This window comes from Physeter macrocephalus, chromosome 12 (assembly GCF_002837175.3).
Source record: "Physeter macrocephalus isolate SW-GA chromosome 12, ASM283717v5, whole genome shotgun sequence".
NCBI lineage: Eukaryota > Metazoa > Chordata > Mammalia > Artiodactyla > Physeteridae > Physeter > Physeter macrocephalus.
This window is the reverse complement of record NC_041225.1, coordinates 83096682-83124130: the sequence shown is the minus strand read 5'-3', so window position 1 is coordinate 83124130 and position 27449 is coordinate 83096682. Positions and strand designations below refer to the sequence as shown.

The following is a 27449-nucleotide window of genomic DNA, read 5'->3' as shown; positions in this document are numbered from 1 at the left end:
TCCATATTAATAAATACCTTTAACACCGAATATAGAAAAACTACCATGCATGTTCTAATACAGTGTACTAAAGAATCAGAGAAAAGGTAGTCTTTCATCTCTCGGCCATTGAGAAAACAATCTGGAGGTAGGAATAGCTTCAAGGATATTGTGTAGAATTGGGGGAGGGAAAGAGAGGAGTTGATAAAACCAGGAAGAATTTTCTACTCTCCTTTCCTTACTAGGGCCTTAAAATTAAAAATCTGAAGTTGGAAAATACACCTGCACAACATACCAGATTTCCTCCTCAATTTTGGTTTAGAATCACTAGTTGGTGGACGGGGTCAAAAATTGGAAACAGGTACCCAATTTGAATCTAGGTCAGATCCCGCTGGGCTGATGATGGGTCCATGAGGCCCCTGAGAGGCCGAGCAGGAGACTGGACAGCCTGTCCTTAAAGCATATGCTTTAAGGCACAACCACAGTATCTTTAACTCAAGAATTGAAGGCACGGCACAATGTGACGGCCACCCCCACGTGCTGTCTAGGTGTAAGTCCTTTCTGAGCTGTCTTTGTATAAACTCATCATCCAATCAGCTGGCCTGTGATCCAGCCCCTCCACCCTCTGGAGCTGCGAGGACGCTTCAGGCGGGCAGCTGTCCAGCCCCTTCACCCATGGAGAGACCCCATAGAGAAAACCCCTCTGGCCACTATTTTCTGTAAACACTCAAATAAAGCAGAATCTTGCAGATTTGGAGTTCCCGCTCCTAATTAGAAAAAAATGGTAGAGAAATGCTCTGGAAAGGGACAAAGATAGCCCCGAGTCAGATCAGTCTCCAGTGCGAGTGGAACACGCCTGCTTTGGGCAGCTTCAGGACGTGTAGAGGACCCTGGGCTACTCCTGGTTTCCTCGGGTCTTTTTCTCAGAAGACATAACTTTCCAGGCTGTCGTCACAAGGCTTCAAGCTAAAAGCCACCACTGCGGCGCTGGCTCTCAGGAAGTTTCTGGGTAGGGCAAGGAAGGAAGAGGGTTCTCCTTGACCGTGATATATGATCTTGTGGCCAAGAGCAAGGGAAGGCAGCAAAAGGGAAAAAAAGAGGTTTGTACCTAGTGCTCTTAGTACAGATGGGCAACAGTTTTAAAGGGAAGAGTTGTTTCAGGTTCTGAAGGCCAAGACTTGGTCACAGAGGGACTCCAGCTGCACTGCCATGGGTATTAGAATCACGGGGCTTTTGAAGCTAGGGAGGACCTCGGGGCTCTCCTAGTTCAAGTCCTTCACTTTCCAGAGGAGGAACCTGAGGCCTGGAGAGGGTAAGCAACGTGCCCAGGCCACACAGCTTGTCATATCTGCCTGGGGGACACAGAGAGTGGTGGCAGAGAGGCTTCAGTGAGCAATGCGGTCGGTGTAGGCGAACATCACGCAGCACGTGGTTAGTTACATTCAGGACCCCCGAAGATGACAATGTCCCACCCCTGGGCCCTTTCTCGTTGATCTGTCGCAGAAGTGGCCAGGTCCTGGGCCGAGCTTATCCATGAGGTTCCCTTGGGAAGCGGGGTGGTGCAGGCCGCCGGCGTGTCCTCACTTCCCTGTCCGGAAGGCCGCCTGAATGGCTTTGATCCACTCGGTACGCTCCTTGGGGGCGGCCGCTTGCAAGAAATAGTGAACTTCATCAGCCGTGATGATCTCAAAGAGGTTCTCTTCTTCACTCTTCTTGCCTGGTGAGAGAGAAAGTGACAGTAGGCATGGGCACCAGAAAGGCCACCTAGCTCACCCTCCTTCTGCAAGCAACGAAATCCCCATTTTTCAAGCGTTCCAAGAAAAGTAAGTATGTGATTTTCAAACTTACTATCACTATATGATCATACATATTCATTATATGATTTTATATATATATATAGTGCTTATATACACAGGTGTATAGTATGATTGTGTGTGTGTGTGTGTGTGTGTGTGTGTGTGTGTGTGTGTTTAAGAAGTAAAACACATGGCTTCCCTGGTGGCGCAGTGGTTGAGAGTCCGCCTGCCGAGGCAGAGGACGCAGGTTCGCGCCCCGGTCCGGGAGGATCCCACGTGCCGCGGAGCGGCTGGGCCCGTGAGCCGTGGCCGCTGAGCCTGCGCGTCCGGAGCCTGTGCTCCGCAACGGGAGAGGCCACGACAGTGAGAGGCCCGCGTACCGCAAAAAAAAAAAAAGAAGTAAAACACTCAAGGAGAAACATTTTACAGTTCATAAGCAAACTAAATTTCTCACTTTTGCACACAAATAGTGTTGAACGAGTAAGCCTGTAATAGTGTCCAGTGAGTATCTTTCCTCCACTCACAATATAAACCAAGAGCTGACCTCAATATATTTTTTTAAAACATCAAAAAAACCCCAGATTCACCACCAGTGCCATCAGTATAGCCTGAACTCGTTTCTGTCAAGGGCTAAGTGAGACTCTTTGCTGAAAGATCGGAAGGCAGCAAACTTTCCAGTACTGTGACAAGACTTAAAACACATCCATCTCAGATCAAAAAGCAGCACGCTCTCCACCCCCACTAAGAGTGGCAGATCCAGGAATAGTAAAAATCTCGGCTCTTGCAGCTGCAGTGTTTTCCTGTCAGCCTCTGTAACCTCATAAACCCAACATGACAAAGGAGAAACCAGGGTCTGGATGTCTGAACCGCGTCTTCCCACTGACACCACTCATTCATACACCTGAGGAGACATGGTCATTTCATCACCAAATCATAGACTTGTGATCAGGACCCAAGGGTCATCTGGTGCGACTCCATCATTCTCGGAGGAGACGGGAGAGCCCAGATTAGTTAGGCAACTCACCCAAAGTTGTGCCACTAACTAGCTAGCCTAGACCTAACTATAACCCAGGAGCACTTCCTGGCTCAGCGTCAGGCATCAGGAGGTAACAAGTGTCTCCACCTAAGCCGGTTCCGAGGTGATGGATTTTTCTCAGCATTGCGCTAGGATTTATTCGAGGCAGCCACAAAACCACTCCAAGTCCCCGAAGCCCAGAGAGCCAGGGCAGCAGTTGGGAGAGAATAGCTTTGGGTGTCTCTAAAGTTTTCAGACAGTAAATTCATTCACGCCTGGGTGAGGGAGTGAAGGAGTGATTGCTGTTGACTCAGGGTGCCCAGGTGGGGGAAGGGAGCCTGGGTAGACACACCTCTCTGCCACAGAAATTCTTTCTTACCATCTGGGTTGCTCTCCACTGAGGTCACCACACAGCCTCTCAGGCGAATCACTCCCAAGGGATCTTCCCCCTAGAGGAGAGAGGAGTCCTTCGTTATGTTTCCAAAGTAAAATGTACGGGTATGCTTTATCCTGTTGGTGCAAAAGCCACACAGACTCACTGTGGTGTAGATAAGAGCAGAAAGAGATGAAAGAGAACCCCTTCTGGATCCTGTATCCCTCACTTCACACAGAGGGGAGGTGTGGGAGCTGGGAGAGGAGACACGAGTCAATCTGAGCTTCACATCCAGAGGAAAGTGGCAGGCAGAGGAGGCAGTGAGGCTGAATCATCCCGTCCCATGAGAGAAGGACCACACGTTTCCAGAGCCCTTTGGCCCCAGGCAACAAACATAGGAGTATAACCTTCACAGGAGGGAATCGAAGAGCCCTGCACTGCCAGCAGAGGCTGAGGGCCCAACCCAGATAGACACGGCTCATTTTATTGAGGAAAAAGCCCTCTTCTGAATAATCAACAGCCCAAATGGCTGGACTCAAACAATGTTCTCACTGAAGTAGGCCCAGAAGAGGAATTATCACTTTTTAGCGTATTAAGCCAAGAGCACAGTGTTAGATTGGTTGAGTTCCTCTGAAAATATCAGACTGGGGCAAACAGAGAAAATTATGTTGAGTTGACCAAATAAATGACCATATAGTGATATTTTCTTCCATCCCTGTGATTCTGCTGGACTCAAAGCCTAAGATCTCAGATCTTTGCAATAAGAAGGGGTAGGAAAAGGTAGAGGAGGGTGAGGATAAAGAAGAGGGATTGTGAAGAGGAAAGGGGCTTCAACAGAGCAGAAAGGGGCCTGGGAAGCCCAGTGAATAAAAGCAGCAGAGGCTTCTAGTGGGATGGGTTTATCGAGCACAGCCTCTCACCCCAGCAGGGTCATAGTAGTGCAGATACGCGGGGTTTTCTCTCAGAACGAACTTCCTCACTTTCCAGTTCTTCCGCCTATGCCCCTGTATCCAGGATCAACACAGAAAAAGAAAGGATGAGTTCTTCGCATCACTCGGTACACCTAGTACCTACGTGATAAGTCTTGTTGAGTTGAAATAAGAAAAAAATAAAGATGAAATCCTAACTCCAGGAGAAACCAGGCCACAACCCAGACCTTTGTCACAGAGATAGCAGTAGATAGATGTTATTAAATCATGGATTAAGTTATTTCTAAGATTGTCTTACAGCTCCAGCATTATATAAGACAGTACTCTGTACAACGTACTGTGTTAGGTAATGGGGGGCTATCAAGAGATTTAAGACATGGCCCTGTTCTTCAAAGAGTTTATAACCTGTGTGGAAATATAAAATTGCAAATGTCCAAATCAAATAACATGTATAGGTAATGAGTTTCAAAGGATTTTTAAAATATTTATTGTTTATTATTTGGAAACTTAATTTGGGTTTTTTTTTCTTTGGTTTTTTGGGGTTTTTTAAATTTTTACTGAAATACAGTTGATTTACAATGTTGTGTTAGTTTCAGGGGTACAGCAAATTGATTCAGTTATATACACACACCTATATATATTCTTTTTTAGATTCTTTCCCATTATAGTTTATCACAAGATATTGAGTATAGGGCTTCCCTGGTGGCGCAGTGGTTGAGAGCCCGCCTGCCGATGCAGGGGACACGGGTTCGTGCCCCGGTCCGGGAGGATCCCACATGCCGTGGAGCGGCTGGGCCCGTGAGCCGTGGCCGCTGAGCCTGCGCGTCCGGAGCCTGTGCTCCGCAACGGGAGGGGCCACAACAGTGAGAGGCCCGCGTAACACACACACACACACACACAAAAGATAAGCCAGGGGTAAGATAATATGGTAATAAGAAGATCATCAAGAAATGATTGCAACAATCCTGGCATAAAATTATTAGGGACTAACAATGGGTAGCAGCAATGGAAATTGGAAGCAATAGCGGTTGTGACAGACATGATGAAGAAGAATAGGACTTGGCCCTTCCCCATAGAATTAAACATTGACATCGTCTAGACTGTGGGTTCTGAGGCAGGATTTGTGTCTCTTTATTTTTGCTTCTCCCATACCCAGCACCGTGCCCGGCACACGGGACCCCCTTCATATCTGTTTGTAATTGCCTTGAATTACCCAGTTATTTCAATTAGCTGATAGCAGTTGTTTAAAATGTTATGTTAAACCTGATTCTATGATTTCCCACAGTAAATTCAAATGACAACTCCAGAAGCTAAAAAAATTAGATTAAGGGCTTCCCTGGTGGCGCGGTGGTTGCGCGTCCGCCTGCCGATGCAGGGGAACCGGGTTCGCGCCCCGGTCTGGGAGGATCCCGCATGCCGCGGAGCGGCTGGGCCCGTGAGCCATGGCCGCTGAGCCTGCGCGTCCGGAGCCTGTGCTCCGCAGCGGGAGAGGCCGCAGCAGAGGGAGGCCCGCGTAACACACACACACACACAAAAAAAATTAGATTAGAAAATATATAGTTTCTATCTTGCCAATATGAAGAATATTGTATGCTATTTCTGAAGCACCACATGCTAGAGGCACATATACAAATTTTCCAAAATTTTTCACTGCCCTTGTATAGAAAGCAATGAAACGTTTGTGATTTCAGCAAACTGTGTCTCTTTCATAATGCCAGGTCAGAAGAGTTTAAAGAGAGCTTTCAAGAATGGGTCTAAGTTATTTGGCAGGGCGTCTGGTCAAGTAGCTCAGCTCCAAAGAACCTTTTACTTGCCTGAAGAAAGGAGCCAGGAACGCTGTAGAGTCATATGGGAGAACAGAGAATATTTCTATCTGCAGTATCACATACAGAATGGCTTTTGTAAAGCGTCAGTTTCTAGAATTCTTGTTATGAGTGCCTGCTCTTTGCCTTAGCTGATGCTGCCCATAGGCTGAGGACAGTAAGGCTTCTGCCCCACATCGTTTCCTCCAGATCCACGGATACACAAGTCACGTTCTCTTACGCAATTACTGGGTGAATATCAAGTACTCACAAGTCAGTGGAAGAGCAAGATACAAGAGGATGTGAAATCAGCCAACCCTGGCCAACCACCACATTGTCTTTCAGCCCTCACTGGCATCACAATGTGATGCACTGAAGAGTTATCTTTCATTGACTGAGTATTTCCTGGGGTATTTTAAGGAATGCATGCATGCCTGGGGTTTCCAAGAATTGTTGCTGCTCTGTCAGCGTCATCTATGCGCTGTGCCATTTTATACAAGGGACTTGAGCATCCACAGATTTTGGTATCCGTGGCAGTCCTGGAACCAATCCCCTGTGGATACTGAAGAACGGCTGCGCTTATATTCGATTTAATTCACTCTAAAAATATTTGTTGCCTATTACAGACCAAGAAAGATGCTGAACTCTGTAGGAGGTACAAGAAAAACACATATAACACAAAGAATCTCCTCATCAAAGAATCTACACGTGGTTGAGAAACTAGATATTTTATTCGCTGTCGTCACAGAATGAATTATATGAAAAGGATTATATTGAATATAATCCAAAATCATTCATCCTCAAACTTGCTCGGCCCCCAGGTAGAATTATTTCCTCTGGGATGAGAGAAGGAGGGCGGAAATGGGGGGGATGGGACTGACCACCAGCTGGATGCAGCTACTTCCCACCTGTATGAAGTATGGAGCATAGGTGTCCTTTTTTGAGATAAGTCTTCTACACAGGTAACCCTGGCTAACTCCCAACAGTAGACACAGGGTGGTTTAGTTATGTGGTACTTAAAGAGAAGGTTTTCAAAAATTTCTCAGGTGATTCTGCTACGAACCAGGGTTGTAAACCACCAGACAAGAGATTGGAAACATTAAAGGGGGCTGTCAATTCAAGTAGAAGAGGTTTTTCTTCCCTCTACCTCCCCCCCAAATTAGAGGGGAGAATATTGAAAAAGAACACAATTCCTGAATGCACAAAGATTTCTGTTTTCTTCATGTTAAAAGGAGGCTTCTGACTATTTAAACAGTCGTACTTTGATAATAGGATAAATTAACTTCTAAGAAAAAGGTGGTTCTTAACATTGGCCACACCTCAGAATCTCTTGGGGACCTATAACATCCAGAGACTCTGATTTAATTGGCCTGAGGTGCAATTTTAACAGATCCCTGGAGGATTCAAATGTGCACCAACTGGGCATTCTAAAGACTACCTTGCACCTACCAATGGCCATGTAAAGAAGGCGAGGGAAAACAGGGAAGTAAGCCTACTTCCAGTACAATTACCTTCAACACACAACCGCACCATTACCCTCAGCCGACTTTTGGCCATCCAGTATCTCCATTGGGCCCTTTGCCTGGACATGACTCCAGTCCAGCCGGGACTTTGTCTACCCCTTATCAACCTTCATGTTCAATTTCCTCAGGGCTCCACTCTAAAGTAAGGCTTGTCAGATGAACTAACTCAAGAAAAGCCCTTCATGGCTGATAACAATATAGAATTATAGAAGACATCAACAAAAAGGAAACAATGAAATTCCCCCCCAAGTGATTCCTACTTTAACAGCCACCTTTCAGCACCTGTAATCAAAGAGCCAGATAACATAGGAACGTTTGTCAGAACAAATGAGAAAGCAGGTGATGGACAAGCTCTGCCTATGGGCAACTGCCAGATCCTTCCCTGTATAAGGCTGGCCCTCTTTTAATCGAGTCAGTGAGCACCCTGTCATAAAAGGGATTAGAATAGTCTAGAATTCTTTCACAACCATGGCTGTATTATTCCTTAGGACCTTGTTCTCTCAAAACCTGATGTGAAGGTAAGTTTTCCACACTAATGCCCTACTTCCCCTAGTGAAACTCAAAATCAACGTTCTCCTTTTTAAGTATAAATATACCCTCAACTTTGGTTCTTCTCTCTTCACCCTGGAAGTTCAGGGTCCTATTATAAGTCAAATCTCTCAGTCCCACGGGACCTGTAGACAACGCATGGAAACCTCCTTACAGCAACCAGATTCTCTCTGTTACGTACTGAGAAGTGCCTTTAAGACAGCTCACGGCACAGCCGCGAGGGCAAGACCTTGGCCTTAAAAAGCAGCTTTGGCTTCTCGACAACATATGCTAGCCTCAGTTGTTTCACCCTGAATTTTCACATATTTTCCTGTAGAGGTGCTGGCCCTGACTTCCTCACTCAGCCTCAGCCCCTGTGTTCTCTTACCTCTTGGCATCCTGTGCCTTGGCACCTGGTAACTAACCAGAGCTCTTCAGCTCACCCCAGTCCCTGCCTTCCAGACTGACAGTGGCCAGTACAGGTGGACACCTGGTAATTACTGAGTCTATGCCCTCTGACCAGATTTGACCTTTGTGTGCTGCTGCCCTTGCAGAGCTGGTCTGGATTTGGTCTCACCATGACCTACCCACAGTCTGAAATGGTACTTCCTTGCTCTCAGTGGTTTATGATGTTCCTCTTCTGGGTATGGCCTGTTCCTATTTCCTGGTTACTTTGCAGGGAGGAGGGATAGGCCAATGGAAGTACTTTCACTATCAAACATCCCTGTCTTTTGAAGGCATCTCTTAGCCAGCTGATATCCTCCAACTGATGAAAGGGTCAGCATTTTCTTGAAACATTGATAGAAGAAGAATTTCCCTATTTTATTTATTTATTTTTAATTTTTTTGGCTGCACCGCACAGCATGTGCGATCTTTGTTCCCCAACCAGGGATCAAACCCACACCCCCTGCAGTGGAAGCGTGGAGTCTTAACCACTGGACTGCCAGGGACGTCCCGAATTTCCCTATTTTAAGGTGCTTCTCCCCTGCCTGCCTCAGTCCTCCTGACCTAATGCCACTTTGATCGTCTACTTAACTATCTGTCTATCTTTCACTAAGTGGGTGTCATTTTCTAATTGACTATTGACCAAACAAACAAAATACCATTTGGTGATTTAGAATACAAAGGACTTGGTAAGGGAGAAAGGTTAGGATGGAATAGTAGTGACCACTCACCTGCTTCAGTAAACATCCCTGCTTGATAATGACCCCTCTGAATTCTTCTTTCAGAATCACATCATCATCACTGGAATTCTCTTCACAGAAGAACCCACTGTCTGGCTATTGGGGAACCAAAGAGCAAGTTTATTTTCCCAGTCTTAGGCATATTGCTACTTATACCATCTCCATCTCCCTCTCCCCTCCAGCCACTCCTTCCCCCTGTGGTTTATTGGTTTATTCCAACCTGAACTTTAAAGTTCCTGGGGGCTTTTTTGGGGTTTTTTTTTTTTTTTTTTGGCCTTGCAGTGTGGCATGTGGGATCTTAGCTCCCTGATCAGGGATTGGACCCGCGTCCCCTGCAGTGGAAGCTCGGAGTCTTAACCACTGGACCACCAGGGAAGTCCCATCTAGATGCTTATTTCTTGTTGCTAGCTGCTCTCTTGTCTCCGCTCAAGTGTGGTTTTATCAATATCCTTTCATTTTCTTGGGTTCCCCAAGCTATATTGGAAGTCTAGCTCAGCACATCTTTTTTCAAAGCCTTTCTTCTCTTGGGAACTTATGGCCAAATCCCTGAAAGCAGAGTTGGCTAGTTTATAAGACACTGTGCACACAACACAATCTCTATAATGCCCTCTGTCACTCAGCTCCTCCACTTTGAGAAGACCAAGAGCACGTGTCCAGCCACATCCTCTGAGGTCAGGAAGGAACTGGGCCTTGCTCAGCTATAAGACAGCAGTGAATCACACAGAGGAAGAGGAACCACTGTGCTGGGTATTTTTAGAGTCCCACATTTAAATGGCTATAAACAACCAGATCAAAATGCTGAAAAAAAAAAAAATTCTGACAGGGGAACTTCCCCAAAGTGAAATGAAACTCTCTCTGTGACATTCACTTCATTTTTGTAAGCAGCTTCCTTACTTTTGTGCCCTGACCCCAAATGGAAACAAAATTGCCAAAATCCCCCTAGAAATCCACTTTGCCAGATTTCTCATGTAGCCCAAGATTAAGTCCATATTGTACAATACAGTGTTTCCCAATCTGTGGTAAGCATGCCACCGGGGATACTCATGGTGCAGGGGGAACGAACCTGGATGAACACATTTTGTATTGAGTCACATATTTTAATGTTTATTTGGAAATATAAAACTGGCCCATTGTGATTTTACACATCTCCCTCTAGAAAGGAAGCTCCCAGAGGGCCATAATTTTTGCCTGTTAGTTTTCTTTCCACTACTGTATCTCCTTTGTCTAGGTGGGTGCCTGTCATGTACTTGGGCCTAAAAAGTTTTTATAAAAGAATTCTTGCTTAGAATAAGAATAGATATAGCAAATTTTTAAAAGTAAATAAAGAAAACTATTCAAGTGAACAATATTTTCCTTTAAAGAATCTCACTGAGGGCTTCCCTGGTGGCGCAGTGGTTGAGAGTCCGCCTGCCGATGCAGGAGATACGGGTTCGTACCCCGGTCCGGGAAGATCCCACATGCCGCGGAGCGGCTGGGCCCGTGAGCCACGGCCGCTGAGCCTAAGCGTCCGGAGCCTGTGCTCCGCAACGGGAGGGGCCACAGCAGTGAGAGGCCCGCGTACCGCAAAAAAAAAAAAAAAAAAAAAAAAAAAAGAATCTCACTGGATGTGACAGGCATTGTGGAGGCGGACAGCTGTCAAGTCAGGGACATGGATCAGGGACATGGATCAACGCTGTAGGGCTGGGCTCTTTCTTTTGCGGCAGATATGAACTGAGACCAACCCAGAACCCGCCCAGAGCAGCCCCCAAGCCAGGAGGAGTAGATGGGGAGCTCTCTCACTCACAAAGTAGTAGAAGGCGTCGGGGTTGTCGAGGAAAGGGTTCTCAGCAGTTCCGTCCACCGCGGTTTTGGAGAGGTCTCCAGCAGGCTGCAGGTACCCTTCGTTGAGCAAGGAGGAGGCTATCACGAGGCCCTCCTGGCGATTCCGAACAGATTTATTGGAAACCAGCCAGTCGATGACACAGTTACCTGGATGGGACCATCAGAGGGAATGTTAGCTCTCTTTACCAAAGAACAAGCCACTGACAGTTGCCCCTGGAGAGCTCCGGATGACCTCTACCGTTTTTTGTGAATTATCTGTTGATTGGACAGCCCTTCGGATTCCATCTGCTGTATCTTCTCAGTGTTTTCCTCTCTTGACCTCTATTGTCACCAGAAGTCAGCCATGTCTGACATCTGACAACCTAGTCCCAAACTGTACTTCTCATTTTTTTTCCCCTAAGGAACCATCAGTCCTACCAGGCTGGTCATTTTCTTTCCCTGATGAATATTCTGGAAATCTCAGCCCCATAACTTTGTCCTCACCATCTGCTCAGCCTAACTATCCTCATCTGAATTCCTTCCCACAAATACTTGAAGAAATTCCACCCATCTTTCAGAGTAGAATTTAGGCACCACCTTCTATTTATCCCAACTACCCCTGAGTTCTTTCTCTTTTCTGAACACACAGAATTGATTGTCTGTGCAGACATGTGACTTCTTAATCATAATAACTGCATTGAGAGCTTGCACCATATAGTACTTAGTGTGTGCTCTAAACACATTACAGTTACAGCAAGCCCTAATGTAGGTGCACTACGATTATCCCTATCTGATAGACAAGGAAAGTGAAGCACAGAGAGGCTAAATTGTTGGCCTAAGGTTTTACAGCTAGTACGTTGAAGAGCTAGAATTTGAACCAAGGAAGTCTGGCTCCAAAGAACATGTTTGAAACCACTACACCACCTCCCTAAACCCATAATACATAATGCCTCACCCTGTGCAGCCTCAGGCATCCCGAATAGTGCCACCTAAATCTTACATTGGGTATCTTGATTCCTGTTTATCACCTTATTCAACTCTGTGTCTATTTCAATATCCTGCCATTTATTGGAAAACAAAATATGACCCTTTGATTGATACAGCTGGAACTTCTGAGATTTTGATCTTGAACGACAAAGTTTTGTTTCACCCTTCTTTCTCCTTCCACGCTGAGGAAGTTCAGTGATCGTGTCCACCAGCCTGCATTCCGTGACCCCACTCCCCGCCCCCATGCTCTACATCCGTCACCCACATGTGAGGCTGAGCGAGGCCTCCATACCGCCTGCCCCAGAAGCCCCGCTTCAGACTCACAAAGCCTTTTACCTGTGAAGCAGTGATTGAAAATCTTCTTGTCCTTCTCTAGGTTCAGTTCTTTTACTCCTTTTTCAGTGTCTCTCATGGACAAATACAAGGCACTGCACAGATGAAAACACATGGATGAAGAGGAGCATTTCAGAATGGCCAGTCCTCTCTGGGATTCGCCGCCTCAAAGGGGCTGCTCCTGAGTACAAGCTTCCCCCTCCCCAGGTGAACGCTGAGCCTAATCTCTCCAGTAGATCATAAGCAGATCATTAGAGGGCAGAGTTCATAATTGCATAACTTTGCGGCCTGAGCAACATTCAGCAAAATGTACTTAACGTCTCTTAAATTCACTAAACTCTGCTGGTTTAATTTTTAGTGTCTGAGACGGAGAGTTGCCCCCAGTTAGGTGCCAAAGATTACAGGTTCTTGGGGCTCAATCCTCATGTCCCATTTCTTTGTGTCCTTCAAGAGACCATCTGGTGTAGACATTTGCCTCCCAGGAAGTGAATGTCTTGACTAAGCTTATCCCTTTATCCTAAAAATTAGGAGATAAAGCAAAACAGTGAGACATTCTCATTTTTGTCCTTGAAGTAATAAACTAAAGATAGCCTTATCAGAGAAATTGCAAGCAGCAAAACCCAAGGCCACTTTCATGTATCTCATGGCTCTACATAGCACAAGCATCATTCGCACTTAGCTCTGACAGCTGTGGCTAGAAATGTGGTCCCTTGACCACCCCACCCAGCAGCTACAGCCAGACTAGGCAACTCCTCTTGGGTCTTTACCAAAAAGCTTTCTTGGTGAGAGAAGGTGCTCATTCTGTCTAAGCTCAATGCACAAATTTCATCAGACTCCTGTGACCTGCCACGTCCTGCATTAGGCATGCAGAGGGCTTTTTTCAGTCCCCTCCTAAGGACTCCCCCCCACCCATTTTGTAAACAGAATCCTGGTTGGCTGCTTTAAGTAGGCAATATGGAATTCTTCCTGGCAGGGCTCCTGTTACAGGATATGTTCCACATAAAAGCAAAAACCAGCAAAAAGTAAAGAGACTCCTAGAGAAAGGGGCTCATGTGATATCAACCTTTAGGCAACAACCATCACCTGCAATTCCAGGCCAGTCAACATCAGAGGTCATTAAACTAGGCCAAGGCACAAATGGCTTCCTGCTAGGAGAGGTGTTCACCCTTGCTGAATGTGTGAACTTGAACTTGAAACCTTACCTACTAGGACACACAGCCCCTGCCTCTTCCTACCTACCTATAGATCCTGAAGCTTTCTTTTAAGAGTAACTTATTATGGCTACTTCATAAATACAATGATGCATCTCTCTCTCTCTCTCTGTTTCTCTCTCTCTCCATCCCCCGTCTCTCTCTCTGCCAAGATTACCCAAAATGAGGGAATTTAAATTCCACTGCCTCCTCTCCTCAGCTGCCAGACCTTAGAGAAGCCACAATCACTCCTTCAGACCTAGGTAAACATCTTAGTACACCAAGTGTCAGTACTAAGGACCTGGAAGGGTGGATACAGCCTTCAGAGGTGACCAAAGCAGGCCTTGGAGCAGGATCTGTTGTGAGATTTCCTCAAGAAGCAGGGTGGGGGGAGGGAAGAGTGAAGGGAAGCAAACATAGAAAATCACCCTATGGAACAAAGTGAGAGAGTGGCACGGACATATACACACTACCAAGTGTAAAATAGCTAGCTAGTGGAAAGCAGCCACATAGCACAGGGAGATCAGCTCGGTGCTTTGTGACCACCTAGAGGGGTGGGATAGGGAGGGGAGGGTGGGAGGGAGGGAGATGCAAGAGGGAGGATATATGGGAACATATGTATATGTATAACTGATTCACTTTGTTATAAAGCAGAAACTAACACACCATTGTAAAGCAATTATACTCCAATAAAGATGTTAAAAAAATAATTAAAAAAAAAAGAAAATCACCCTAAGTCAATGGTTTCTGGCAGTCGGATGGACCTCCTGGTAGATTTCCTGGCAAACTTCTGGCCTCCTTCAATGCATTTAATGGCCTTTTTGATGTCCCGAACCCAGGCATCTCTCTCCTCCAGGAAGGCTGCCTGGAAGAAGTGGTCCTGCTGTTTGGTCGTAGTGATCTTAAACACAAACTGAAATCAAAACACGTCCCATTAGGAATGACTCCTTTCAAGGGGCTGAGGTCTCTTATGAAGCACAGCAATTGAGCCAACCCTATTCTGGAAGTGCTTGGCCAAGAAACACCCAAATGCCCAGGGTAGAGGGTGGGTGGTGGGGTGAGGGACTGGCCCAAGAAGCTCCAGTCACATTGCAGGCTATGCACGGGCTCAAAGGTCAGCGCCTGACAAGGTATTCACTGTGGTTAATGACATCAACTCACCATCCTTTTGCCAAAGTCCTGGCAAGGGCTAGTCAGCGTGCTTCCTTTCAGGGGAATCATTCCTTTGGGGCTGTTATCACTTTTCTTCTTATAGAATTCAATTCCATCTTCTAACAATACAACCCACATGGGTTTCCAGGTGTTGAACATGCTCCCCTGTAATGACAACAGAAAGAGCTGGGTAATGATGTTTTCTAAAACTCTTCTATAGGTGGCAAAGGGCTTGATAAATAGCCTAGCTTTGGCCAGTGTAGACACAGGCGACCCACATTTGTGTGACCAGGCTGCTAGGAAAGCAGCCTTCAGGGGGAGAAGGGGAATACCATTCTGCTGGAACTTTTTTTTAAAAAGTTGTGAGATAAAATATATACACATCTATAATTAGACCGTAAGCCTCTCCTGGGCCATTACCAAGGGGATAGGGTGTGAATCTCAACTCTCCTTCTTGTACATTTCAGGTTGACTACCTGTGGCTTATTTTCTCCCAACCCTGCCCATTATGTTCCATTCAACTTAGGGATGGCAAATAGATTCTACCTCAAGTGCCAACTCAGACTGAAGAGTAGAGGATGCCTGAAGCTGGACTCACTGGAAAAGTGCCACCATCAATAGCATGTGCCATCAATGGTGGCATGCTAGCTGCAGTTACTTCCATCCTTTGGTCTAATCAGATTTTATCTGGATATGAACATCAAGAAGAAACTCAGAGCACAGCCTTGTGTACAGGCATGACGAAGAGGTATGAAAATCACCTGCAGAACTGTCTCTAATGCCAGCATGTTGCTGTCATGTCAGTGTGGCCTTTAGGAATATCCTTACTTAAAAAGTTTTCAGTTTGGGTTAATGCCAACTGTCCCCCCCTTTTTTTTTTAACATCTTTATTGGAGTATAATTGCTTTACAATGGTGTGTTAGTTTCTGCTTTACAACAAAGTGAATCAGTTATACATATCAACTGTCCCTTTATCAACAGATAACCATTCTGACTATATCAAGGAAGTCTCTCTCTTTTATCTATATTTTGGGAGCGTTTTGGAAAAGGAAGAGAACAGGGTTCTTTGCCTCTTATCTTTGAACCCACGATGTCACCCTGTCATGACTACCACAAAATGGGATTATCATCCAGTTCCCAGAAGGCCCTGCTGCTTATCTTAAAATACCAAGAGCCTCTATATAAAGGTCCAGTTTCCCAAAAGGAAGACTATTTATGCAAAGAAGATAAATACTTGTGGGACTATCATTTTGCTTGTCCAAGTGTTTCCTTTGTTTTAGTTACTGAAAAAAAAAGTTTTAAATTAATACACGCTATCTCTTTTCTGAACATGCAGAATAATTATTCATGCTAACACTGAATTATTTCCCTTTTTGAAAAAATGGGCAAGGTCAGACACTATGCCAACACATGAAATAATTTCAATCAAATGTCCTTCTGTTTTACATCTATCAGAGAGAAACTCAGAATATAAAGAGTTCCTGCAAATCAATAAGAAAAAATACAAATAATCTATTTTTTTTAATGGGCAAAAGACTGGAAGAGGCATTACACTAAAAAAAAAAAACCCTCTGAAAAAGTGTTTAACATCATTATCCATCAGGGAAATGCAGATTAAAACCACAATGAAATACCTCTGCACACCCACTAGAGCATCTAAAATTTTGAAAGCTTGAGAAGAGCAAGACTTGGCAAGGACGGTAACTGGAACTCCCATACATGGCTGGCAAGAGTGCAAAATGGTACATCCAATATGGAAAACTGTGGAGAACGTTCTAATTCTTAGAAGATATATTTTGACATATTTAGGCATGAGGGAGCATGATAAGCTGACTTATTCTCAAATATCTCATCATAAAAATATGTGTGTATATTTATATAGAAATACAGAGATAAGACAAATGTAGCCATGTGTTAGCAATTCATAAATCTAAGGAAAGAGTATATAGGTAGTCATACTATTTTCTCCACTTTTCTGTGGGTTTGAAAATGTTCAAAATAATTGGGAAAAATTAATAAATAAATGAACAACACATGATACTACTACATACTAAAATTTGGGATGTGCTTTTAGGGAAATATATAGACAAGTCTAAAAAACTTTAAATAAATGAAATTAATAAAAGATCTATTCACAGAGCTAGGAGTAAGAAGTTGGACTAGATGACTGCTGAAATACCTTTCAAGTCTCAAATTTTATATTCCACTTCAGACCTATCAAAGATTTATAACTGCCAGAGCCACTCAGGGCTTTTGACCTTGGAACCGGGATAAAATTAGGAGAAGTCAGCCAGCACTACATTCCTTCCGTGGACCATTAAAATAAAACTACTCGGGAGCCAACTATTCAAAATGAGTTTGTGCTTTACTAATTCAAATGTTGCCTCAGGGTCTGACAGCTCACTGGGTGGAGGATGTGTCATTTGGGATTCAGGGGCATTAGGCCCATTGAGGAGGCTGACACTCGGTAAAACAAGGGAAATGGGACAGCTTATAAAGTGGGACTTTCTTCCAGGTTTGGTAGTGGTTAGTTAGGTTAGGATGATGGAATTCTGGGTCATTTCTCTCCTCTGCACCTGCTGGCTTCTCCCTGGATAACCTGACAGCACCTCCTCTCCAGGACCGCTATATTTACCCTTCTCTGTCCTTAACCTTCTTGGTGCTCACCCAAGAGCAAAACCAGAAGTGTGATCACGGACTGCCCATGCTAGAAAGGCATTCAGGATCATCTACCAACACCCTCATCATACACGTAAGAAAGCTGAGGCCACTTTAAGTGACTGGGCCTAGTACACCTGACCATTTAATGTGGGACTGAGATTAGAATCCAGGCCTCCTGATTCCTAATTTTATGTTCTTTCCACTTCCCCTTAGATGCCATCTTCATTTTGGTTCTCACTGAGTCATTCTGGAATCTAAATCAATTTTTAGGCCACTTAGCCAGCTATATATATAACCTCATATATGTGTATATGTGTGTACATAAAATCATAAAACATATCTAAATTGTAAATCACATCATAATATGATCCTATATAATAATATGTTTTATGATACTATAAATATTTAAGGTTTATATATGTAAGTAAACATATATGTGGCATATTCCTGCTTTCTTCCATGATAGGCCAAAACCGATACAATTACATGTCAGAATGGGCAGGTTTTAAATGTTGAGCCAAATTTAAAGTTTCCAAGTGAGTCACTGTACATCATCATGGAAGTGCTTAGTTTAGTGCATAAGAGTCTGACATTGCATGATACCAAAAGAAGAAATCTTAAAGCTCAAGATATTTGACCACTTACAAAAATTGAATTTCTGTACAGTAAAAAAACAAATGAACAAACAACAACAACCCTGAACAACTGAAAAGCAAATTAAAAGGTAGGAATATTTATAATATAGTATCATATAATTAAAGGTTAATATCCTTAATATGTTTTTTAACCCTTTAGAATCAATAAGAAATATACAAACCCTCTGAATTTTTTTTTAAATGGACAAACAGTAGAAACAGCCAATTCTCAAAAGAGGAAATGCTTGGGTCCAATAAACATAAAAATGTACTGCTTCAACAGCATTTAAACAAATGCAAATTAAACAAAATATAAACTTATTCGTCAATACTTTTTTTTTAAAGATTTATAAAATGTATTGGTGAAAATTTGGGAAAATGGGCATGTGGGGAAAAAAAATGGAGCTCTATCGGTCAGCAGTTTGATGTGGGCTATCAAAAAAACTAAAGTCATTTGTAGGCTGTATAAATGGCACACTTGTGAACAGAGTAGTAAAAGAAATTCAGGCCACAGATGAGAAGTTCAATTAAATGCTTATCAAAATACGTTACATTCCTTTCAACCCTCAGATTCTACACATCTGTTCTAAAAACGTGTTATTACTGTTATGCCTTTAGCTTTCTAATTCCAGATGCCCTTGCCTTCATCTGAACACTTGGGCTTCATCTGCAAGCAAAAACAAAACAAAACTGCAAAAAAAAAACCCTCAAAAACATATTTAACATGAATATCTAAAAACGACCCCATTAGAAATTTTTTTTAAGTTACTATAATATGAACCCCTGATTTTTTTTGGTTTCTTTACAAATAATGATAGATAAAGCAGCTCCCATGCTTCAGACACTGGCCTGGGTGTTGGGGTATAAACATGAACAAGACGCCATCTTTCCTCTCAAGATGTTCACAGTCTAACAGGGGAGAGAGTGACCTTGACCTGCAACTCCAGGTCGGTGTGATGAATGCACAAACTGAGACAGGCCTTCCTGCGCATGTGTGGCTTCACAGAAAGAAGCCATGACTCATTGCCGTGGGAGGGGACAGCTTGATTGTGGTGCCGAGCCCCTCCCAGACATCTCCCACCAAGTGAAGACACCTCCTTTCACTTCTCCTTTTCTTCAAACTTCTCTTTTCCTATGTTGACATATAGCTAGAATTTAAAGGAAAACTATATGATGGTCAAAACTACGTATTGAACTAAAGCAGACTGTGAGTTAGTATCATCTATTCTCCCACACTCATGGAACATGTTATTTTAAGTTAGTGTTGCTTCTATGAAGTCCTTATTTCTGCTACATCATAAATTGCATCATCTAGTTGTCCAACCTGATCTACGACATCACTTGTATAACATCCCAGATCAATGGTCATTTTGTGCCACTTTAAATACTTTGAAGGCAAGGAAACGAATCTGTTCAGTAGAATATTTTTTATATAAAAAAACTCTTCCAGGTTGGACAATTTCTCAATAAAAACATATTAGGTTAGCAATAGAAAAATGACGCAAAGTGTCTAACAGCATGATTCCTGGAGTCTTAGGGATTTGGGTTCAAATTTCAACTTTGCCTCTTCTAAGCTGTGTGACCTTAGGCAAGTTACTTCATTTTTCCAAAACTTAGTCTCTCACTTATAAAATGATAATAATAATAGTACCAATTTCCTATTGTTATAAAGATTAAATAAGATAATACACTTAAAGGGCTGATCACTATGCCTAGCTTGTAGTAGGTGCTCAAAAAATGGTAACCATATAGGCAGATAAGATGACACAGTTTTGTAGGCAATACTATGAAGTCATTCTGGCCTAAGGTTCTCCTGGGCACCATGCATAACAACAACAGTTCTTTGGAAAAGAAAATCACTGCAATGTGAGCCCATGAGGGCCATGTATAACACGGTTAGGCACCGCTCTCTGTGACACTGGGACCACACTGCTGGGTTCCAGTCCATCTCTGCCACTTAATAGCTGTGTGACCTTAGGCAAGGTCCTTTGCCTCTCTGTACCTTACTTTCCTCCTCTGTAAAGTAAGGGTAATAGTTGTACCCACCATATATATATATATATATATATATATATATGTATTGCATTGATGCATTAAATGCTTAGATCTGTCCCTGCTGCAGGGTAAGCTCTACATATGTTGGCTACTTTGATGAATATCAAATCATTGATAATCATTATCATTATCATTGATAATGACTGATTCATTATCAATCAATCATAATGAATCATAATCATAATGAATCAATGTGTGCAAATCAAGAGGGATTATTTCACGGTGTCTGGAAGACAAGGTAGCCGTTCGAAAGAATTGCTGGGCAGAGATCCCTGAGTCCTGCTCTCTGTTTTGCCCCAGGCTTTCCTCCTTCTATCAGTACATCAGCTTTTTTTTTTTTGAGGTACGCGGGCCTCTCACTGTTGTGGCCTCTCGCGTTGCGGAGCACAGGCTCCGGACGCGCAGGCCCAGCGGCCATGGCTCACGGGCCCAGCCGCTCTGCGGCATGTGGGATCCTCCCGGACCGGGGCACGAACCCGTGTCCCCTGCATCGGCAGGCGGACTCTCAACCACTGTGCCACCAGGGAAGCCCTACATCAGCTTTTTTTGCAGCCCTTTTCTTTCCTGACCAAGCCTCTTGTCCTTCTCTTTCTCACCACCCCGATTCCTGTGCTTTCCCCCAGCCTCACAGGCCACCTAAATTCCTAATACACTCTTTGGGTCAGTCCTGCCACTCAACATGCTGGCTGTTGTCATAGAAACGACAGTTGGCTGCATAAGCCTCTAGGAATGAGGCTGATTGGTGACGTGACTTGGTGGAGTCTAGGTTATTGGTTGCATGTAACCTGCTCCTCTCTCTTTTTTAAAGTTATGATTATAAACATATCCAAATCAGTAGTATATTTTCAAGGACCTCCAAAATATGTTTATTAGCTGGAAGTAACCCCCTAATCAGAGAAAAAGGGAGGTTGAGGTCACTAGGCACACTCTGGCCCACAGTACAGTTTGTCCAGGCCCCACTCTGGCTCTGCAAAATTCATCTCACCTCCCTTTTGCTGGCTTGGGAAGCCTGCTTTTCAGAAGGCTGCCTGGGATCAACGAGATGGTGGGCTTTGTGATTGGGCAAGCCTGGGTTTGAAACCCAGGTTGTCGTCTTACCGGCAAGCCACTTATTCTCTCTGAGCCTCAGTTTCTCATCTGTAAGATGGGGATAAGCGTACTGTTACATAGGGTGGATAGGATTGAATGAGATGGAGGTCGTACAGTGGCTAGCTGCTACATGGCAGGCTCTAAGTGCTCCTTTTTTGTTTTTTTTTTTTTGAGTCAAAGTGGCAAGACTTTGAGGCAAAAAAATCTGGGTCTTCTTTAGAATGAAAAAGCTGCAAAATGACAGAATCATGTATTTTCCCTCCTGCTCTTAACCATCAACTCTATTTAAAGATCTCAGGAGGGAGGCAAGGGAGGAAACCTGAATTGTGAAATGTGGACAGTTATCTTGCACAGAAGAAAAGCAGAAACATTATATAGTCGATACCATTGACTACCGACCCCAAGATTACTGACTTGACAAAATCCTTGTACTAGAATATTCTAATGTTATATTTTTTCCACCCAAAACATCTTTATATCCAATAAAATTATTTCATTAAATAAGAATAAGGAGAAATATATTCTCTATTACTACCCAGATATCTTAAACTGCATAAGAAAAAAAGATGAACAGAGGGAGACATATATTATCACCTGTCGTGCTTTAACATCAATGACTATAGTCAAGGCATCTCCCAGCCTTGTCGGAGAAAGGTCTTCATGCTCCTTTCTTCACTATTAACTTGGCAACCAATCCAGGAAGCAGGGCATATGACCAATAGCATCTAGGAGAGGACTGCCTATCTACTGAAGTATATAGCAATACTGATATTAATAATCATTGTGACTTAGGTACCATCTACTGTGTGCTAGGTTCCTGACATATACTTTTTAACCCATGTATATGAAGTATCTGAAAGAAAAAAAAATGACGTCTAAAGAAGTTAAGAAGTTTAACACCTTACTGGGAAATTCTGACTTCAGTTCTGCAGCTGACAAAGGGAATGTCTGAACCAAGCATTTCTTTAAAATAACAAATTAGAGAATCCTAACACATTATAACAGAGAGTGTTCAAAAGGCCCCAGAGAAAAATGCAAACATTATGAAGATGTAAATTGTAGACATGAAAATTATGGGAGATATAAACTGGAAAAATCAATATGAAATTTCACCATGTTTTTTTCTAGGTACTTTTTCTAGACTGACTTTTACAGGCCATGATCTGAGAGAATTACTCTCACTGATTTAAAAATTTATTAATTTAAGTCCATATGCTTGACAACCCTAACTCTTTCATCCTCGTCATATTCTAGTGCGGCAGATTCGCTTATTAGAGATTGAGTCTTTTAATCCTTTGTAATTTATAGAGTTTAAAATGTAAGTATACAATATAACAGCAATTTTAATTACAAAATGCTTAAATTGTTTTTTTAAAAAAACAAACAAACAAAAAACCTTGGCAGAAAATGTTTCCATTCACCTGCTCTTCTCAGGATACTAGCCTAAGTGGCCAGGAAAGAAATGTCAACATTAATTATTGTTGGCTCTCAAGAGAGTATTAGTGCCTATTGCAAAGAGTCTACATACACCTCTGTGTATATACATGTGTCTTTTCCAAAGGATGTTTCAAAATATGGCTAGCTAGAAAAAACACCAGCTGAGGGCTCATTTATTCTCTGGCATCTACTCGTAACTCTCACGACCATAGACACATTACAAACCCTAACTTAGATTGAATTTACTCAATGAAAATCCCGGTGTACTGGACAGATCTCAGTGCCAGGAGTCAGGGAGTGAGTTTCTGGTCCCAAATCTGTCACAGCCATGTGACTTGGAGAAGTCACCCAGCTTCTGGGTCTCAGCTTACTCTTGTGGAAATGAGGGAATGAGGTCAGACGGTCTAAGGCCCCTTCCAGATTTAAATCAAAACAGAATCAGGCAGCAATGTGAGCAGTTTAACCTCCTCTTCGTAGTACTTTCAGGCTAAAATGTGAAACCATGAATGGCCTAAAACAGAGTCCCATTATGCTCTCATTCAATTAAAAACTGGGCCTTTAAAGAAATGTACTGCATTCAGTTCACTTCTAACACCCTGAACTCTCTTGGGTCGGCGTGAGTTACATGTTCATATAGGTGTTGCCCACAGGATGCCAACAAGCCCTGTGTGTGAACTCACCCTCTTGGGGAGTATCACAGTGACACAGCATACACCCCCCATCAGGAGAAAACCCAGCAGTGCTAACGAAATTCAATTTCCTGATGCCACACCGGTGAAACCAAGCGTTTTTGAGTAAACTTGTGTCTCTGTTTCCTAATCTTTAAAATGGTGCATCTACCTACCACCTTAACAGCACGTTATACAAATTCACTAAGGACTGTGAGTGAAGAGATTTCAGTCCAACAAAAAAGGATGAATAAGCTACCATTACTGTATCATTATATCTGCTCATCTTTCATCATTTTCTTCTTCCTACTTTCCAAAAAAACAAGAGGGGAAGAAGAATTTAAATAACAAATGAATAGTTTCTCCTAGTAACCTCTATAGAAGAAGAGTTTCAGTCTTCTAGCATAACACACGTGCGTGACTCTTGAAAAGGATGCTTTAAATCCTGAAGGATTTCCAGACCCTGTCGTCTGGAATTCTCAGCCCCACAAAATCAAGCTGTGCTGACGCCTGAGCTGGATTAATTCACTTTTAAGAACCGGAAGGCAATGGAACACGTACTGGCTTCTCCTCACCACTCAACCTTCTACAGGCTGCGATGCTCTCCCATTTCAGCCCGATAGGTTCAGCAGGTAGAGAGTGCAAAGCTGGACGCCAATCCTCCCCCACCCTATCTCCAGGGACACTCTTGCAGGTGGCGCTTTGCTTACCCTCTTCACAAGGTAGCCCTCCCTGATCCGCTTTGGTTCCATGTGGGATGGACAAATAGATGGCCGAGTCCCCCCGCAGAAGCCGCCTCAGAAGCTCGCCCTCCTCTGAGAGCTGGGGCCGTTGTGGGCTGCTTTTATAGAGCGAGGCCCCTTTCACAGTTTCCCCTCTGCTGGCAATCGCGTGATCACATCCTCTTCCCCTCACCGGGGTGGAAGATCAGAATAAGGAACTGCAGAGTGAAAGAACCCATTCTTTGCTAACATTGGAGAATTATCAAAAGTACAGTTGGGTCGAATATTTACCTAAGGTCAATTTTTATTATCATAAAGGAAATAATTCTCCTAAAGAGAAAAAAATGGTGAAAGGAAAAGGAAAATGAACAAGAAAACCCTACTGGTGGAAATTTTCCTGGCTTAGGAATTATATCCGAGAGTCTAGAAAGGCTGAATAAAAAATGCCAAGAAATTCAGAACAGTCTGGTTGGCATAACAAAGGCAACTACTATTAAGTGAATGTCTACTTCTGTCCCAGGTGTTCTCCTAGGTGTGTTTCAGCCTACCTCATTTAGCATAGTTCTTATAAGAAACCCACAGGGGAAAGGATATTGTTGCCTCTATCTTAGACAGAAGGAAACTCATGCTCAGAGAAGAAAGCAGTTGTCTTAAGGACACATAGCAGGTAAGAGGCAAAACTAGAGAGTAGGGAGGGTCCTTAACAGGGTGCTGCTACCTCTCATTGGGCCTGTGATCTGTGTCACACAGACCACCAATCCCACAGTAGAAAGAAGTTCATACCCAAACATGTTTGAGAAATTGTACATTACAGTCCCAGTTTGCTGGCTCCCTTTCAGCTTAACAAATTAAAGACCCTCCCAAAGTACTAGAGCTGAGAATCCTACTGTAATGGTGGTTAATCCTGTGTTTTTCAAATTTATTTGACTACATAATTCTTTTTTGGAGCAATTGCTATCAACATTCTTGTGACGAGTTAAAGTGGAAAAAAAAACCCTCAAAAACATATTTAACATGAATATCTAAAAATGACCGACCCCCAAAATAAGTCCTAACCCCCAGTACCTTAGAATGTGACCTTATTTGGGAATAATGTATTGCAGATGTAATCACTTAGGATGAGGTCATACTGGAGTAGGTGGGCCCTTAATCCAATATGACTAGTGTCCTTAGGAGAAGAGGAGTGAGACACACAGAGAGAAACAGAGGCATACATGGGAGGAGTACCTCTACATGCCAAGGAAGGCCAAGGATTGCCGGCAAATACCAGAAGCTAGAAGAGGCAGGTCGGGATTCTCCTCTAAAGCAGTCATAGAGAACATGGCCCTGCCAGTTGATTTCAGACTTCTAGCCTTCAGAACTGTGAGACAATACATTTCTATTGTTTTAAGTCACCCTGTTTGTGGTGCTTTGTTATAGCAGCCCTAGGAAACTAATACACGTCTGAAAAACTTGTACTCTACAGAATAAACTTTGAGAATGTTAACCTGGCCATGTGAAAATGGGCAGGTTATTTAATCATCTGTGCCTCAGTTTTCTCAACTGTAAAATGGGAAAAAATAACATTTATTCAATGGGGTCATTCTTAGGTAAGTATTCTTAAATAAGAATACTTGTAAATGTTTAGAAAAGTGTCTAGAACATAATGTTATCCATAAATGTTAGTAATGCCTCATTTTCAAGGAGTCTCCATTTCCTTCCGGCTAGTTCTTTGCAAAGATAAGTTCAACTGAGATTATAGAAGTAACATAGGACTAGGTTTTTGACTTGTTCCCTTTTCCCATTACATCAGTCAGCATTCTTTGGCTGCAGTCATAAAGAAACCAACTCTGGCTTATATAGGCAAATAGGAATTTACTAGATGAATGTGGGGTGGCTCATGGACTTGAAGGAAAAAATAAAGACTCAGGTCTTTGAAAGGATGGAAAACAGCACAGCTGTGGGATTCTACAAAGCAAGAAGTAATGGATGGTCTCTTTGAGACACCAAGTTGAAAGAAGTCCAGTGGTTTTCAGGCTCTACAAGAGTTTCCAGTGACCGAGCCTTTGGTTGGCCTAGCTTGGCTTAGTGCTTACCCCTCAGCCATCCGATGGGGGGGAGGATGTGAACTAACAGCCCCCTCAGGACCGTGCCCAGTCGGGGAGGGGTTCATCCCCCTCAGGGTAAAATCAAGGCACTATTAACAGTAGAAGAGGGAAGGGCCCCTAGGCAGGCAAAAACAACAGATGTCCTCAGAAGGCGTGTCAGGAGCCAGGAATGTCAAGGGCAGGGAGAAGATCTGTTCTTGGGGTTTTCTAAGAGCCTCCTGATTCGCTCTCCTTCCTTCCAGCTGTGGATCTAACCCATAGTCATTGCCCCTCTATTTTTCACTTTTCATCTTATCCTAATCGATTCCTTAAAATCATAGATGACTTGCCATCAGTTTCTCATTGCACCAAAATTAGTAAGAAGTTAGAAAGTTTTGGGGGATAGGAGTGGAAGAATCAACATTTGATGGCCCCTGAGCAAAACAGAAACAAAGAAAAGGAGGACTACCAGGTCTGCATTGAAACAAGTATTTTGCTACGTTGGTGTTTGTACAGGCAACGGAAACTGTTCACAGATTTTCCAAGTCTAATTTCATGGCTAAATGTATCTCTTTTTGTTTAATTAACCTAGTGACTTCTAATTTATAATGTTTTCTCCTTTTGTCCTAATATGACCAGAAGTCTTAACGAATCCTTACTCTGAAATATCATATCTCTTAGATGTCTACAGTGTAAAAGCACCCCCTGCGTTCTGAATAATTCTTTTCAAGAAATATGTATTGAATGCTTACTATGTGTCAGGCCCTGGACTAGGTAAAAATGTCTTGCCACCAATGAGCTTCCCAAATGTGTTAATCAGGTGCGCATTACCATGGCTGGATTAGGTGCTGCCACCCCTGCCCCTCCGGTCAGGGGTCAAAATGCCTGCTTAGCGACCCCTAGTGGTCAGTAGAGGGAACTGTCTGAATCAATGACATACTAGGACTTCCTTCTCTTACTGGACGGAGTCTGAGCAAATGCTCTTCTGCTCTGGTGGATTCTATTCCCAGATCAGATAATTAGAACCTCTTCCAATATCTTTTTTATGTGTATGTGTCTAGGCTTAAAAAATCTCTTTCTGTCCTCCTTTTAATTCTCTCACATTGGATCAATACCTTGGAAACAATTCTTACAGTACATTTTATTGGTGTAAAGAATATTTAAGACTTTGGAAAAAGCAAAAAAGATTACTGCATGTCTCCAGTGGAAAACTAGGCATCATTTACAGCACACCTTTCCAGGTTATCTGATTCTATGGAGTTTGTGCTTTCCATGTATTTGAATTATTTTACAACTCTATAAATTGTGGATACCTGATAACAGGTATGCAAATAATTCTTGTCTATGGACATGCAAATACATTCTGTCTGGTGGAGGTTCAACCCCACCCTACTCCCCATGGAAAAAGCCAGTTTTTTGTCCATTTGTAAATTGATTTTACCATTCCTTTACTCCATATCAATTTGTCTTTGACTTCTCCTTTGAACCAGTTTTGACAGCTGGCTGGTTCCCACTTTAATTCATG

The 27449-nt window shown here is 43.2% G+C and overlaps 1 protein-coding gene across 2 annotated transcripts; it reads right to left on the bottom strand.

Moving 5' to 3' along the window:
- On the bottom strand, positions 1-23938 carry PLEK (pleckstrin). 2 transcript variants are annotated; one of them, XM_007126722.4, is made up of 9 exons: positions 23847-23938; positions 14601-14756; positions 14171-14352; positions 12253-12344; positions 10913-11097; positions 9121-9225; positions 4084-4167; positions 3170-3239; positions 1-1696 (listed from the first exon to the last, which is right to left on the bottom strand). In XM_007126722.4, exons 1-9 carry the CDS (start codon positions 23886-23888, stop codon positions 1560-1562), a joined length of 1053 nt encoding a protein of 350 aa, XP_007126784.2. In that variant the 5' UTR covers positions 23889-23938; the 3' UTR covers positions 1-1559. The 2 variants fall into 2 exon arrangements, with proteins under 2 accessions (XP_007126784.2, XP_028352596.1); XM_028496795.2 differs by lacking the exon at positions 4084-4167.
- Between the last annotated feature and the right edge of the window lie 3511 nt (positions 23939-27449).

Bases quoted from the DNA above. Each gene is read 5' to 3' on its own strand.
- PLEK (XM_007126722.4), bottom strand. From the start codon at position 23,888: ATGGAACCAAAGCGGATCAGGGAGGGCTACCTTGTGAAGAGG. The intron at 14,353-14,600 runs GTGAGTTGATGT...TTTTGATTTCAG, and splicing joins AGGACTTTGGCAAAAGGATG to TTTGTGTTTAAGATCACTAC. The intron at 1,697-3,169 runs GTAAGAAAGAAT...CTCTCTCACCAG, and splicing joins AGTGGAGAGCAACCCAGATG to GCAAGAAGAGTGAAGAAGAG.